We start from the raw sequence: 16061 nt of genomic DNA on the forward strand, positions 1-16061 counted from the left end.
CACCAATGCTAACTGTAAGCATGCTAAAAGAAGGGAATGCATACTGAAAAAAAGAGATACAATTAAATATAGACATTGAAAATTGAAAAAATAATTAAAACAATTGAAAATAGTTTTAAGATATGAAACAAATGTAAACAAATAAAATAATATTAAACTGTAAGAATGCTATTGTTAGCATATTACAGTTAGCTTTTTTAGCTCATATTTTTAATTACTTGACGCTATTTAGCCAGAGCATCTGTCAAAAGAGCAACATAACACTTGAAAACAATGTCATCTTTTTCCTTTATTGGATTTGACATCCATTGTGGTGATCAACACGACCACAATGAGGTTGCCAAACCCTGCCATGTTTTCCAACAAGAACGTATTCAAAGTCAATTTGCAGCCATGCAACCCGGAGGAAGACATAAATTCACAATTTTAGCACTTTTGGACGAGTAATTGGGGAAGATGTCGTAAATGTTCAGTTGACTTTGCAGGATTTACAGTAAAAAAAAAAAAAACTATAAAAAAAATATATTCCTTGATTCCCATTTAATTAAAAAAAAAAGCATAATAAAAATGATTACTGTAAAATATATTAACATTTCATAGCTGATTTGAAAATACTTTCTTGTACTGACAAAGAGGAAAGAACACAAAATAAGTGAGAAGCAGGTTTATATAATAAATACTGAACAGGATATCAAATCATGTTATAAAGTTCTCAAAGCATACAGTACATATATCTCTTTACTTTATATACATATATATATTATACAAAGGTATACACTGTAAAAACAACATCGGCAGATTTTACAGTAAAAAAAACAAAAACTGGCAGCTCAGTCGCAAGAATTTTACTGCAAAATTCCCAAAGTATCTTTTTTTTTTTTTTTTTACAGCGAACGACTCTTAATGGCAATCAGTAGGTAGTTAATGCTCAGTCACCAGAATTTTACTGTAAAAATAACTGTAGTATTTTTTTTACAATAACAATACACAGTAAAAAAAAAAAAAAATGGACGTATAATTTTATGGCAAAAAAAATACAGTAAAAAAATAAAATAAAAAAAGGCACATTAGTCGGCAGACTTTTACCGTAAAAAAAAAAGCTATTTCCCCAAATTTTACTGTGAAGATGACAGGGTTTTTTTTTTTTACATTGAATTATTTTAACTGAAAAAAATGTACATATAATTTTATGGCGAAAAAAAAAAACCATTAAAAAAAATTAATAAAAGGCACGATAGTCGCCAGAAGTTTACCGTAAAATTCACTGTAGTTTTTTTTAATAGAGTAAATTACTGTACATGGAAAAAATGTACTAGGGTTAATTTTCGGTCACCATAATTTTACTTCAAAAATAACGGTGGTACTTCCCCACCCCCAACGTAAAAACCACTGTTTATTTTATGGTTAAAACATTTTTTTTTTTTTTTTTTACAGTAAATACAAAGTGTCACGTTAGTCACCATAATTCTACTGTAAAATTCACAGTAGTTTTTTTTTATACAGTAAATGAAAATGAAAAAATGTACAAGGGTTAATTTGCAGTTGCCATAATATTACCTTAAAAATAACGGTGGTACAATTATTCCATTAACAGTAAAACAATGTAAAATCAACGATTGTATATTTAATGGTAAAAAATTTTGTACGGTAAAAAAAAATGTTACTGTAAAGATGACAGGTTTTTTTTTGTTTTTTTTTACATTGAATTATTTTAACTGAAAAAATGTACAAGGGTTGATTCTCCGTCCCCATAATTTTATTGTAAAAACAATGGTACTATTTTTCCTTTACAGTAAAACACTGTAAAATTAAAAAAAAGACCATAAATTTAACAGTAAAAATAAAAAAGTCATCTTAGTCATCAAAATTCTATTGTTAAAATTATATTTTTTTCACAGCGTTTTACTGTGAATGAAAAACTGTACACAGGTTATTTTTAGTTGCCATAATTTTATTGTAAAAACGATGGTGCTATTTTTCCTTTACAGTAAAACAGTGTAAACAACAGCAAGAAAAAATGTCAGCTTACTAACCAAAATTTTACCCTAAAATTATAATTTTTTCATTTATTTTTTAACAAATAATTACTGTCAATAATTTTATTGTAAAAATAATGGTACTATTTTTCTTAAACAGTAAAACGCTAAAAACAATGACTATATATTTAACATTAAGAAAAAATGTTATCTTAGGCACCAGAATTTTACCATAAAATTCATAGTAGATTTTTTTTTTTTTTTCTACAGCGAATTACTGTCAATGAAAAAATGTACAGGGGTTATTTTTTAGTTGCCATAATTTTATTGTAAAAACATTGGTACTAGTTTTCCATTACAGTAAAACACTGTACAAATAACGACCATATATTTAACAGTAAGAAAAAATGTTAGCTTAGTCAACAAAATTTTACCGTAAATTTTTTTTTTTTTACAGCAAATTAGTGTCAATGAAATAATGTTCATGAGTTATTTTTTTTGTTGCCATAATTTTATTGTAAAAACAAAGGCACTATTTTTCCTTTACAATAAAAACAACGACTATATATTTAACAGTAAGAAAAAATGTCATCTTAGTCACCAGAATTTGACTGTAAAATTCATGGTAGTTTTTTTTGTTTTTTTTGGGGTTGTTTTTTTACAGTGAATTACTGTCAAGGTAATGTCTATTTTATCTTTTACAGTAAAACACTGAAAACAAATGACCATGTATTTAACAGTAAAAAAAAATGTCAGCTTAGTCACCAGAATTTTACCGTATTTATTTATTGTTTGTTTTTTTACACCGAATTACTGTAAATGAAAAAATGTTCATGAGTTATTTTTTACTTGCCATAATATTTCATTGTAAAAACAAAAGGTACTATTTTTTCTTTACAGTAAAACTCTAAAAACAACGACTGTATACTTAACAGTAAGAAAAAATGTCATCTTAGTCACCAGAATTTTACCATGAAATTCAAAGTAGATTTTTTGTTTTTTATAGCGAATTACTGTCAATGAAAAAATGTACAGGGGTTGTTTTTTTAGTTGCCATAATTTTATTGTAAAAACAAAACATACTATTTTTCCTTTACAGCAAAAACAACGACTATATATATATATATATAACTGTAAGGAAAAATGTCAATTTAATCACCAGAATTTTACCGTAAAATATGTTTTTCTTTTTTTTTTTCCCAGCGAATTACTGTAAATAAAAAAATGTACAGGGGTTATTTTTTAGTTGCCATCATTTTATTGTAAAAACAAAATGCACTATTTTTCCTTTACAGTAAATCGCTAAAAACAACTACATATTTAACAGTAAGAAAAAATGTCATTTTAGTCACCAGAATTTTACCGTAAAATTCATGGTATTTTTTGTTTTTTTTGAGGGTTTTTTTAAAAGTGAATTACTGTCAAGGATAAAATGTACAGGGGTTATTTTTTAGTCTCCGTAATTTTATTGTAAAAATAATGTTACTCTTTTTTCCTTTACAGTAAAACACTGTTAAAAAAAAAAAAAAAAAAAAGACCATACATTTAACAGCAAGAATAAATGTCAGGTTACTAACCACAATTTTTTTTTTTTACAGCGAATTACGGTAAAATTAAAAAAAAATATACAGGGGTTATTTTTTAGATGCCATAATTTTAATGTAAAAACAAAAGGTACTATTTTTCCTTTACAGTAAAACGCTAAAAGCAACAAAAATGTCATCTTAGTCACCAGAATTTTACCGTAAAATTCATAGTAGTTATTTAGTTTTTAGAGGGTTTTATTTTATTTTTTTTTACAGCGAATTACTGTCAAGGATAAAATGTACAGGGTTTATTTTTTAGTCGCCGTAATTTTATTGTAAAAATAATGTTACTATGTTTTCCTTTACAGTAAAAGACTGTAAAAAAAAAAAAAAAAAAAAAAAAAGACCATATATTTAACAGCAAGAAAAAATGCATCTTACTAAGCACAATTTTACCGTAATTTTTTGTTTTGTTTTACAGCGAATTACTGTAAATTATAAAAAATGTACAGGGGTTATTTTTTAGTTGCCGTAATTTTATTGTAAAAACAAAAGGTATTATTTTTCCTTTACAGTAAAACGCTAAAAGCAACAAAAATGTCATCTTAGTCACCAGAATTTTAACGTAAAATTCATCGTAGTTATTTCGTTTGTTTGAGGGTTTTATTCTTTTTTTTTTTTTACAGCAAGTTACTGTCAAGGATAAAATGTATAGGAGTTATTTTTTAGTCGCCGTAATTTCATTGTAAAAATAATGGTACTATTTTTTCCTGTACAGTAAAACACTGTAAAAGAATAACAACATATATTTAACAGTAAGAAAAAATGTCAGTTTACTGATCAGAATTTAATTTTTTAACAAATATATTTTCTTTTAGTTGACATAATGTTATTGTAAAAACATTGGTACTATTTCTCCTTCACAGTAAATCACTGTCAAAACCACGCCCATGAATTTAACAGTAAAAAAAAAGTCAGCTTGGTCACCAGATTTTTGCCGTAAAATTCGTGGTAGGTTTTTCTTTTTGTTTAATTACAGCAAATTACGGTCAATGAAAAAATGCAAAGGTTTTTTTTTTTTTTGTCGCCATTATTTTTACGTAAAAAAACTGGTAATTTTCCACCATAGATTTTACAGTAACGTTTTTGCGACTGAGCTGCCGGTTTTGAACCATAAAAACCTACAGGCGATTGAGTTTTTACAGTGTTTACATACATATACTGTACATACATTTACAAATACATAACTTACCAAAATCAACAGCATCGGCTGTTCCCCAATTATATTGTTGAATGTTTCAGTAAAGTTTAATTGTATTTTTAATGCTAAACATTTCAAACGTTTTTACCTTTTTTTTCTTCAAAGGGGTGGCAAAATGTAGGCGTTGCCTCACAGACAAAAAGATGTGAGGATTTCCTTTGCTGTTTGTGGTTTCAAACACCTTGGTGTCATAATGTCTGTCCTTAAACGTTGAAAAAAAGGAAGTGTGCTCATGAAAAGCTTCAAAAGTCAGGCGCTGACACAAAAAATGCCAACGGTGGACATTTGCGCTGATTGTTTAAAAAAAATGTTATTCGAAAGGAAGAATTAGAGTTGGATAATATGTCAAGTGTTCAGATATGAAAGGTTGGACACCTGAAGATGTCTTCATGTTTCAGCTCCACTGGCTGGACGCGCCTGAGACCGAGGGCCTGATGGTTCCCTTTGGAGACGGCTTGGATCCGAACCAGGACATCTGCAACATTTTCAGGACACAAGCGCACGTTAAACCCAAACAGACACGAAAGGAGGTTTTGGTTTTTGGATTCTCCTTCTTTGAGTTGTGGAAAAGAAGAATTTGATGCCCTGCTGCTTTCACAACAAAACCATATATTTATTTATGTTTGTGGAAGGTTTGCTGTTCCTGGCACAGAATGTTTAATGAGCCGGAAGTATTTTATTGAGGGAACAGAGTATTTGATGCCAGCCTAGAGCCAGAGTGCGGCCCGCAGATAATTTTGGAAACAAAAAAAGTGGAATCAAAGAGCAAACGGGTGAAATTGTGCAGTATTGAATCCAAAAACAAAGCGACCATGCAGGCTGTTTTTTTTTAAGGGGTGCACAAAAAAGCGATTCAGATTGAAATCGCGATTCTTATTCGACCCGGAATAATAATTTAAAAAAGTCAATTTAAAAATAAATAAATATATTTAATTTTTGTTTTATTTTTCAACCATATATAATCTTTATCTATACAAATTTAACAAGGTGAAATACAACAGAAAGTAACATGTCGTGTGTCTAAAAGGGAGCAGAAGAAAGCAGAAGTTTATAACTCAGATAATAAGTTATGGAAAAAAATGCCAACATGGCACTGCCAAATTTATTATTGAAGTCACAAAGTGCATTTTTTTTAACATGCCTCAAAACATCAGCTTGGAATTTGGGACATGCATATTTGATGTGATGTAATCGGGGTTGAGGTGGGGGGGAGGTAGGGAGTAGCGGGGGGTGTATATTGTAGTGTCCCGGAAGAGTTAGTGCTGCAAGGGGTTCTGGGTATTTGTTCTCTTGTGTTTATGTTGTGTTACGGTACAGATGATCTCCCGAAATGTGTTTGTCATTCTTGTTTGGTGTGGGTTCACAGCGTGGCGCATATTTGCAACAGTGTTAAAGTTTTTTGTACGGCCACCCTCAGTGTGACCTGTATGGCTGTTGACCAAGTATGCGTTGCATTAACTTGTGTTTGTGTGAAAAAATGTAGATATTATGTGATTGTGCCGGCACACAAAAGCAGTGCCTTTAAGGTTTATTGGCGCTCTGTACTTCTCTCTACGGCCGTGTACACAGTGGCGTTTTAAAAAGTCATACATTTTACTTTTTGAAACCGATACCGATAATTTCCGATATTACATTTTAAAGGATTTATTGGCATCCCTATCCATAACCTTTGATTTTGTTGCTATTCTGTCTCCGTTCTATTCCGGGTGTGTGCAGGGGAGGTGGCGGGGTTCTTAATTCCACAAAGATGAATGATGATGAAATATTCTTGTGAAAGAAAGACTGACTTTGTACTCGATGGTTTGCTTCAACATGTCCTCCTCCTCGCGAGTGAAGTTGAGCAGCACAGACACGGCTCGTACCAGCTGGTAGGCCTGAGAACACAGAGCACAGATGACGCGTGTGGGTTCACAGTGTGGCGCATATTTGTAACAGTGTTAAAGTTGTTTATACGGCCACCCTCAGATGTGCCGGCGACTCACCTCCGCCTCTCTGGACGACATGAACTTCAGCACCACGTGCTTCAAGTACTCAAAGTTGATCTCCCGCGAGTCGTTAAGGTCTGAGGTGTTGGTGACGGTGGAGTTGGAAGTGGGCGGGCTGTGTCGGAGCGCGTCTCCGCCAACTCTCTCTTCTCTCTCAACGCGGCTTTCTTGGCTTCTCTCCTTCGCGTCGTCTTCTGGCTCGGGCTTCAGCTTCTAGAGAAGGCATTGCGCAATCACGCGGCGTGCTGGGTTTTGCCGCCGAAGCGAACGTCTTTTGATGCTAAACCGTTAAACTTTGGTACTTTCTGCAATCAATCAAAACATATCAACACAGCTTCTGGATTCTTCCAGCAAGTTTGTGCAAAGCGTGCAGCAGTCAACGCGGGGGTCAGCAGCCCACGTCTCTAGAGCCACATGCGGCTCTTGAGCAGCGCCCTGGTGGCTTCCTGGAGCTTTTTCAAAAATGTATGGAAATGAAAAAAAAAAAAAGAAAAATATATTTGTTGTAATATGGTTTTAGGAGGAGGACAAACACGTCACAAACCTTCCTAATTGTTAGAAAGCCCACAGTTTTGTTATAAATTCCCTTTGTCAGTGATTAAGATAGAAGATAAAGTTCCCTATTTAATATGTCAATTGTTGATTATAATTGTTTATATTATTGTTGACGTAACAAGCTATTAATGTAGTCATGCACGGTGGCAGAGGGGTTAGTGCGTCTGCCTCACAATACGAAGGTCCTGCAGTCCTGGGTTCAAATCCAGGCTCGGGATCTTTCTGTGTGGAGTTTGCATGTTCTCCCCGTGAAAGCGTGGGTTCCCTCCGGGTACTCCGGCTTCCTCCCACCTCCAAAGACATGCACCTGGGGAAAGGTTGATTGGCAACACTAAATTGGCCCTAGTGTGTGAATGTGAGTGTGAATGTTGTCTGTCTATCTGTGTTGGCCCTGCGATGAGGTGGCGACTTGTCCAGGGTGTACCCCGCCTTCCGCCCGATTGTAGCTGAGATAGGCGCCAGCGCCCCCCGCGACCCCGAAAGGGAATAAGCAGTAGAAAATGGATGGATGGATGGGCACCTTTAAGTTGAGTCTGCTTAAGTCCGGAAGTTTACCGGGCAGCTATGTTTACTTCTCGGGGTCCTTGTGTAGAACAGTGTGTATGTGAAAGTGTACTTAGCTGCTGCTGCTAAAAATTACATATAAAGAAGAAGTTGAAACGAAAAACGGTGTTCTTATTCCCTCACGGGTTTAGAGTCCCATCACAACAACAACATCAGATTAACCATATGGTTCTTTAATAGTTTAATATGTTAATGCTTCACTGATGAGTATTTGGCAAGTGCTGTTTTGTCCTACTAATTTCAGCGGCCCTTGAACTCACCGTTGTATGGACTGTGACTCAATGGTTTGTTTACATGTAAAACTTTGTCCGACGCTGCCCCAGAAAGACGTGTTTTATGCAACTCTTTCTTTGTCTCATTTTGTCCACCAAACGTTTTGTACTGTGCGTGAATGAACAAAAGTGAGCTTTGTTGGTGTTATTGACTTGTTATGCAGTGCTAATCAGGCATATTTGGTCCCTGCATGGCTGCAAGCTAATCAATGCTAAAATGCTATTTAGGCCAGCTGTATGTACATATTGCTTCATTATGCCTCGCGAGTATATATTTGAGCTCATTTAAGTTCCTTTACTTACGTCCTGTGTGTATTTAGTTTATTTTTACACATTTCATGACACATTATGTAAATGTAATATTGGCTCCATTTCTGATAGTTGTTAGTGTGCCATGTTGTCCCAGACCACAGCAAACGTTATCCAGCTTGCAAAGATTGTAATCAATCCATTAGAAGAAGACAGCCTGTCGTTTCCTTTAACTTGGACACACACATCTATACTTTTGGCCATTCTGAGCCAGTCATTTCCAGGAGTTATTTCACCCTCTGAGAAGTTTTACTAATGTTTTCCAATGATGTAAAAATGTGTAGAAAAAATATTACCTGTCAACGAAGATTTGCATTAGCCTGCGACACTTAGACAGTAAACTAATATAGCTAATTAGCCACTTACATCATGTATTGCCTTCATTATAACACTTATATAAGTCTAGTAATTTTTTGTGGCTCCAGACAGATTACTTTTTTTGTATTTCTGGTCCAATATGACTCTTTCAACATTTTGGGTTGCCGACCCCCGAGTTAATGCAGCAAGTTGTCTTTAGAGTACTACCTCAGTTTTCACTTTTCCTACGAATCCCTTTTTGCCAAAATACTGTCTCCGTGGTGTAACATTATCAAGTAATGAGAAGGGACCTTTATTTTGAAGGCGAGCTGCTCCCTCCTCTAGTTTCCGGTAGTAGCAGCGCGGCTGTCAGACACTCAAAAGTTTACACACGAGACATTATTACAACAGATGAGATGTGTTGTACGTGTACGACTGTTTGTACGTTGATGTTACATCCATGATGTCGTTCACAACAGCACAACAGATGATAAGTGTTGTGTGTGTATGACTGTTTGTACATTGATGTTACATCCATGATGTCGTTCACAACAACACAACAGATGATATGTGTTGTTCTTGCTACCTATAACGTCCTCGTTCAGTTGCTATCTCAACATTGTTAAAGGTAAAGTACCAATGATCACCCCCTGGGAGTTGAGGGGAGCAGTGGGCAGCAGCTGTGCCACGCCCGGGAATCATTTTTGGTGATTTAACCCCCAATTCCAACCCTTAATGCTGAGTACCAAGCAGGGATGTAATGGGTCCCATTTTTTTATAGCGTTTGGTATGACTCGGCTGGGGTGTGAACTCTTCAGTTTGGTTTGGTTTAGTGTTTTGGGGATGAATGAGCAATCCCAAACAAATTATTTTCCCAAACAAATGTTCCTCCTGCTCCCAATGACAGCATTTCACTCACATTTATGTCAACTCCCCTAAAATTCAGCATTAAACGGCGGTTTCCGTTTTAGTGGCTACACCTGTGATTCTGTCCGAGGATACTTTGACTGTTTGACCTTGACTGTTTGTGTTGAGATTAGTGATTATTAATTAGGCATATTACCGGTGATTCCAAATAAGTTGCAACCAGGGTGAGATCCCAAACTTCTAGTGTACCGTAAATTCTGCCCTATAAACAGTTACTTTTTTCCCTACGCTTTGAACGGTGCGGCTGAGTTATCAATGTTGCCATTAACGCAATGTGTTTCTTTTTACGCATTGAAATCAGAAAGGACGCGCAATTCCGGAAACTCGCGTGTCCCCGGTTTGCTTGTTTTTAAAAAAAAATTGATTATTGGTTTCCGCCGGTGTTTTGTTTTGTTTGTATTTGCGGGTATTGTGCCAAAATGTGATTGCCTGCCAAAAATGTATTTCCTTCGCGGGAGTAAGCACCGCTCGCTAAACCTGCATTGCTTGGCTTCGTCTGTCCACAGCGCATTACTACATGTGAGACAAACACTTTATCTCCGTTGTTATTGTAACGCTACGTGTTACGGGCTACGACATTATTTAAGCCTTTATCATGTCCGGAAAATGACTGTTTGCTTTATCTGTGGTATTAATGAGATTTAAAGGACTGTTGATAGTCTAATGTTGATGTGATAAAACCTCTTTCTCGTTTGGAAAATATATACAACTGTAACTGTTATTTCTTTGCGCACATAATAAATATTTATAAAGTGTTTGGATGTATTAATTTATGTAAAATGTTCATTAAATATAATATTGCCTGACAAAAAGTGATTCAACGTAATATTTTTATTTTTACACATTGCATATTTACACACGCATGTTACTAGAATACCCTAATGAGCAATACATAAATCAAAAACCAGTATCTACTGTACTGTTTACTTGTTGAAATACCCTTCTCAGAGATAAAATCTACCCAAATGGCCCCTTTCCTGCTGCCAAAAATGTATTTCCTGCTGCCAAAAATGTATTTCAAGTAATATTTTGATCCAGACACATCTTATCTTTGCATATTTTTTGAGAATACCCTTATGGGCATTACATATACCAAAATCAAGTACCTACTGTACTGTTTACTTGTTGAAATATCCTTCCCAAAAATTTTGGGCAGCAGCAAAGTGGTCGTTTGGGTAGATATTTGCTCTAAAAGGGGTGTTTCAACAAGTAAACAGTACAGTAGGTACTTGATTTTTATACATGTAATTCCCATAAGGGTATTCTAGTAAAATATGCATAGATAAGATATATCAGTGGTCCTCGTCAGTCAGAGAACTTTGATTTTGGGGTGGCAGCGGTAAAGTTTAGATGCATAAAAACGTGTTCTGTTTTATATTATTGTTTTTATGAATTAACGTTTAGGAAAATCTTTTTCCAAAACAATATATAATGTGAGATATAAACAGGATAATGCATACATTTATCATTTGTTTTCAAAATGGTTCCAAAAAAGTGGAACGCCAAAAATGTACTGTGGGACCTCATTTTAATGACTTGATGGGGTCTTTGGGACCCCATTTAAAAAATTCATAGATTTTTCTTCGCTAAGAGCCATCATGTTTTGAGTTCAACAAATCGTTTTCAACAGACACTGAAAAGGTGTGTTATTGTTTAAGCTATGGCGACCTCTTTTAGACGAGATGGCTCACGGCGGGTGCTGCGGTGTGAACGTCAACAGTGTTTCCTTCTCTTTAGTGCTTTCAACCGGAAGTACAAGTGCCGTTCTGTTTTCCAGTCATCCAAAGCATTTCTACTCTTATGGATTCTTCAATCATCACTCCAAGCAACATTTGTAAGTTTTACAATATACCGGTACATGGTCAGTCATCCGTTTCACTGTTAAAATCTCAGTTGCACTGCCCATTCTTTGTTTTTTTAAAATAGAAATTTTTTTGTTGGAGAGAAGCCAAAATTGAAATTCTGATATTCATAGTTTTTTTCAAATAGAATATTTTTTGTTGGAGAGAAGCCAAAATTTAAATTTTGATTAAAACTGTATTAATTGTCCAGCTCTACCCTGAGTATTTATGTCAATCCGCATGAAGTTATGGTTCCAAAAGATAATACTGACTTAGTCTTACCAGTTCTTTCTGCAAGGTCCTCTTCAATTCTGCCATTCGCTGCTGCAGCTGTTTGATAGTCTGCCAACAACAAACGTGCTTATTATTTTTCCACCACACTCCCTAGCAGCGCCGCGGTCGTACCCTGGTCTTGTCGCTTAGCTGCTGCTCCAGCTCTCTGTTGACCTTGTGAACGTTGTCAAGGTCATCCACCGTCAAGCTACCATTGTGATCCTCCTCACACACAGCGGGGCTCTGCAGCTGCTCCGTCAGGGTCTCCACCTCCACCTCCAAGTAGGAGATCTGCAAACACCCCAGCATGAACACACACAAATGTTGGAGGAATATTTCCCCACCTTTGGGCAGAGTGGACTACATGAGATCTCACCTCATGTGCAGTGTGTTATAGTCAAGGGTATATCATGCTTCCTATTCATGCAAATACACACATTATATCATATAGATTCCGCAAGAAGCGGTAACAGGAATGAGACAATGAGAACATGGACACACCAAGTTAACTTTCAGTTTCGATCCCTACCAAGGTGGCACGACCTCAGTGGACAAAAGCCTGCATAGAGGACAACCATTTTTTTCCTCCGGACTTGGTTCTCTCTCAAGCGCTGGTATGGCTGTTGTTTTTGCTTGCCGTAAATTCTGGACTATAAACAGCCACAGCTTTCCTACACTTTGTACACTGCAGCTTATAAAACGGTGCAGCTAATTTATGGACTTTACTTCGAAAATGGCCATAAAGTTTTGTAATTAATAGTTTTGAATAAATCCAAGCAGAAGACTGAGATTGTGTGTTATTATCTGTGCTGTGGCGCCATCTTTTGGACGAGTTCGCTCACAGCAGGTGTTGCGGGTTGAAAATGTACTTCTTGTTCTAATGCCTTGAATCGAAAGTAAAATGGTCCATAGCGTTATACTCGTATGGATTCTTCATTCATTCCCTCAATCAACGTTTTGCAAGTTTTACAATATAACTAAAACTATTCATACTTACTAAACCGTCTCGTGTGATGTCTGTAGGAATTTCAATCGATCGCAACTGGATTGTCTTAGAAGACGGTTCGCCTCTCATCCGGGTAAGCGTCATCAGTTCATGCTCATTGACTTAAATTGGTCAAATTGAGTCTTAGATTTAGACTGGTCAGATCTAGTCTAGCGGCTGGTGCCAAAACCCCAACTATTTATAATCCAAAACCAGGAAGGTGTGCCTGGGCAAGGATGTTTTCGCACTATCTTAGTGAGAAAAACAACTGTTTGGATGCAAACAAGCAATCCTAAATGTCAAAGCCAACGACAAATCGTTAAAGTGTAAATTCCCTTCAAAAAGAGTGTTTTCATGCATATTTGTAATGTAATGTTGGCATTAGCTAATATGCTAACACATTTACGAGTGTCTGTGTTAATATTAACTTGGACATTCTTTTTGTATTGTTTCAGTTTCACAAATTCCTCAGTAAATTCACCAAAACGTCACCGTGGAGTTATTGAGTCTGTTTAGCTGATTGGGGAGGTAGCTTTTGCTGCTAGTGGGTCAATGACGATGACTCCTGTTTTTTTTTATCAGTCGTTTTACTGCCGTGTTACAGACAACGTTTGGAAACTATTAAAGGTATGTGTTTACAAAAAGATTTACAAAATCTTTCCGTGCAAATAACTCATTTCACAACAAATATCTGCGGTTTACAGTCCAGTGCGGCTATGGTATGTAAAAATATGTTTTTCTTCAAAAAATGTGTGGGTGCAGCTTATATCCTGGTGCGCTCTAAAGTCCGGAATATTCGGTACCTATTTGTTTTTTTTCCTTCAGAATAAATTGATAAAATTCAATCCTAGTCACCTCTCATTATTCAGGCGGCCCTAGAGTAAAATGATTTGGCTGGACTCTTCCCTCTTAAAGGGAGGGTCCTTATTTAAACACGCAGTTGAAAGTTGTGAATTAAGAAGTTGGAGTACTAACCCGAGCCTGACAGCGGTCCAGCTGTTGAGTCTGGCTGAGTAGCTCCCCTCTCAGGACAGTAAGCTGGGAGTCTTTGTCCAGCTCCATCTTCCCTCGTTGGATCCGCTGCTGCTCAAATTCCTCCTGCAGCTGGAGCAGCGACACCTGGCGACTCTGCAACTCTGCAACACAAAGTGTACTTAATGCAACAAATGATTTTCATTTACCTGGAACATACATGCAGTTCCAACGAGGTACATCACATACATCACATTTATCCTGTATCTCATTACAGTGTGTTCGAAAAAGAGTAGGGAGAAGCAAAACTTCTTTAATCCTTTTAACATTCTATGGCAGTTTCTAACACATTTGTTTGTTCAGTTTCTCGACTTAATCTGTAATTAGGGATGGGTACAGTTCACATTTAAAATCGATACGGTACCAATTCGCCGTAAATGGGAATCGATGCTGGTACTCATTGGTAACAATGTTTGTGACAATGATAATTATTGGATTTAATAAAATGCTATTTTTACTGTAACATCTAAAATGGACTTAGACAGACTTTAATGATCCACAAAGGAAATTATTATACACTGTAGCTCAGTTACAAAGGACAAAAAAGGATAATGATTACCTGGGCACAAAAAGAGGGCGAAAACAACAAGTGAAAAGTAGACCAAAAATTTACCATAATTTACAAAAATATCAATACAACATATATATGATATATAATATATACATATAGTAGAGATAATTACCAATTACAGAAATTACAGTATATACACATACACATATACATATATATACATATATACAGTATATATATATATATATATATATATATATATATATATATATATATATATATATATATATATATATATATATATATATATATATATATATATATATATATATATGTGCGAGATAGTGTGCATGCGTCGATCCAGACGGCTGCAGCATACATACATATATATCAGGGGTTGGTATTCCGCGGTTCCGGAGCCGCATGCGGCTCCTTGGCAACTCTGATGCAGCTCAGCTGCACAATCGCCGACCCCCAGATTGTTGCGGGGAGATTCCGGAATTCAATGCCTCACCTGGAGTCAACATTCTCCAATTTTCACTAGGCCTACAATATTAAGGCCGTGCCGTGATGATATTACTCTTAACGTCCTCTTGAACGTCATCACGCCTGCCATTCACGGAATGCTATTTGCGTGCCGACCGGACACATGCATTTCGCTGCTTCTATCGGCACATGTATGAGATTGCAAGGCATACTGGGTGACACAGAGTACACTGACGGTTGTGATATAAACAACTTTAACACTCCTACTAATATGCGCCACATTGTGAACCTACACAAAAGAAGAATGACAAACACATTTCGGGAGAAAATCCTCACAGTAACACAACATAAACGCAACACAACAAATACCCAGAATCCTTTGCATCCATGATACTTCCTGCTGGTTGAGGTGGGCGGGGTTTGGTGCTCGCGGGGTGTATAACATAGTGGAGGACAGAAGAGCTTCTTAAAGAAGAAGTTACAGGTCTGTGAAAGCCAGAGATCTTCCTTGTTTGAAGTGACCAAATACTTATTTTCCACCATAATTTACAAATCAATTATTTAAAATTACTACAATGTGAATTCCTGGATGTTTTTTTTTCACATTCTGTCTTTCACAGTTGAAGTGTACCTATGATGAAAATTACAGACCTCTGTCATCATTTTAAGTGGGAGAACTTGCACAATCGGTTTCACTACCAAAAGTAGTGAAACAAAAATGAATATTATCAACAACAGTATCAATATTAGTTATAATATCAGCATAGCAGTGATTAGAAATCCCTCATTGACATTATCATTAGACATTTATAAAAATAAAAAAAGAACAATAGTGTCACAGTAGCTTACACTTGCATCGCATCTCATAAGCTTGACAACACACTGTGTCCAATGTTTTCACAAAGATAAAATACGTCATATTTTTGGTTCGTTTAATAATTAAAACAAATTTACATTATTGCAATCAGTTGATAAAACATTGTCCTTCACAATTATAAAAGCTTTTTTTTTTTTTAAATCTACTACTCTGCTTGCATGTCAGCAGACTGGGGTAGATCCTGCTGAAATCCTATATATTGAATGAATACAGAATCGTATTGAGTCGGAAAAATATTGTTTTTGAATCGAGATCGAATTGAAAAAAAAATCAATATATTATTGAATCGTGACCCCAAGAATAGATATTGAATCGAATCGTGGGACACCCAAAGATTCGCAGCCCTAATATATATATATATAATTTTTTATTTTATTCTATTTT

The 16061-nt window shown here is 35.6% G+C and overlaps 1 protein-coding gene across 2 annotated transcripts in view; it reads right to left on the reverse strand.

The window, feature by feature from the left end:
* Positions 1–269: 269 nt before the first annotated feature.
* Positions 270–16061, reverse strand: part of golga1 (golgin A1) — a 73001-nt gene continuing 57209 nt past the window's right edge. For both annotated transcript variants that reach the window (XM_061897416.1, XM_061897406.1), the window contains 6 exons: positions 13747–13907; positions 11919–12077; positions 11796–11855; positions 6746–6961; positions 6551–6637; positions 270–5238 (listed from right to left, as the gene is read on the reverse strand). In XM_061897416.1, coding sequence (XP_061753400.1) covers positions 5158–5238; positions 6551–6637; positions 6746–6961; positions 11796–11855; positions 11919–12077; positions 13747–13907 — 764 coding nt within the window. In that variant the 3' untranslated portion in view covers positions 270–5157. The remainder of the gene's footprint in view (positions 5239–6550; positions 6638–6745; positions 6962–11795; positions 11856–11918; positions 12078–13746; positions 13908–16061) is intronic.

The sequence above is a fragment of the Nerophis ophidion genome, linkage group LG01 (genome assembly GCF_033978795.1).
Source record: "Nerophis ophidion isolate RoL-2023_Sa linkage group LG01, RoL_Noph_v1.0, whole genome shotgun sequence".
NCBI classification, from domain to species: Eukaryota; Metazoa; Chordata; class Actinopteri; order Syngnathiformes; family Syngnathidae; genus Nerophis; species Nerophis ophidion.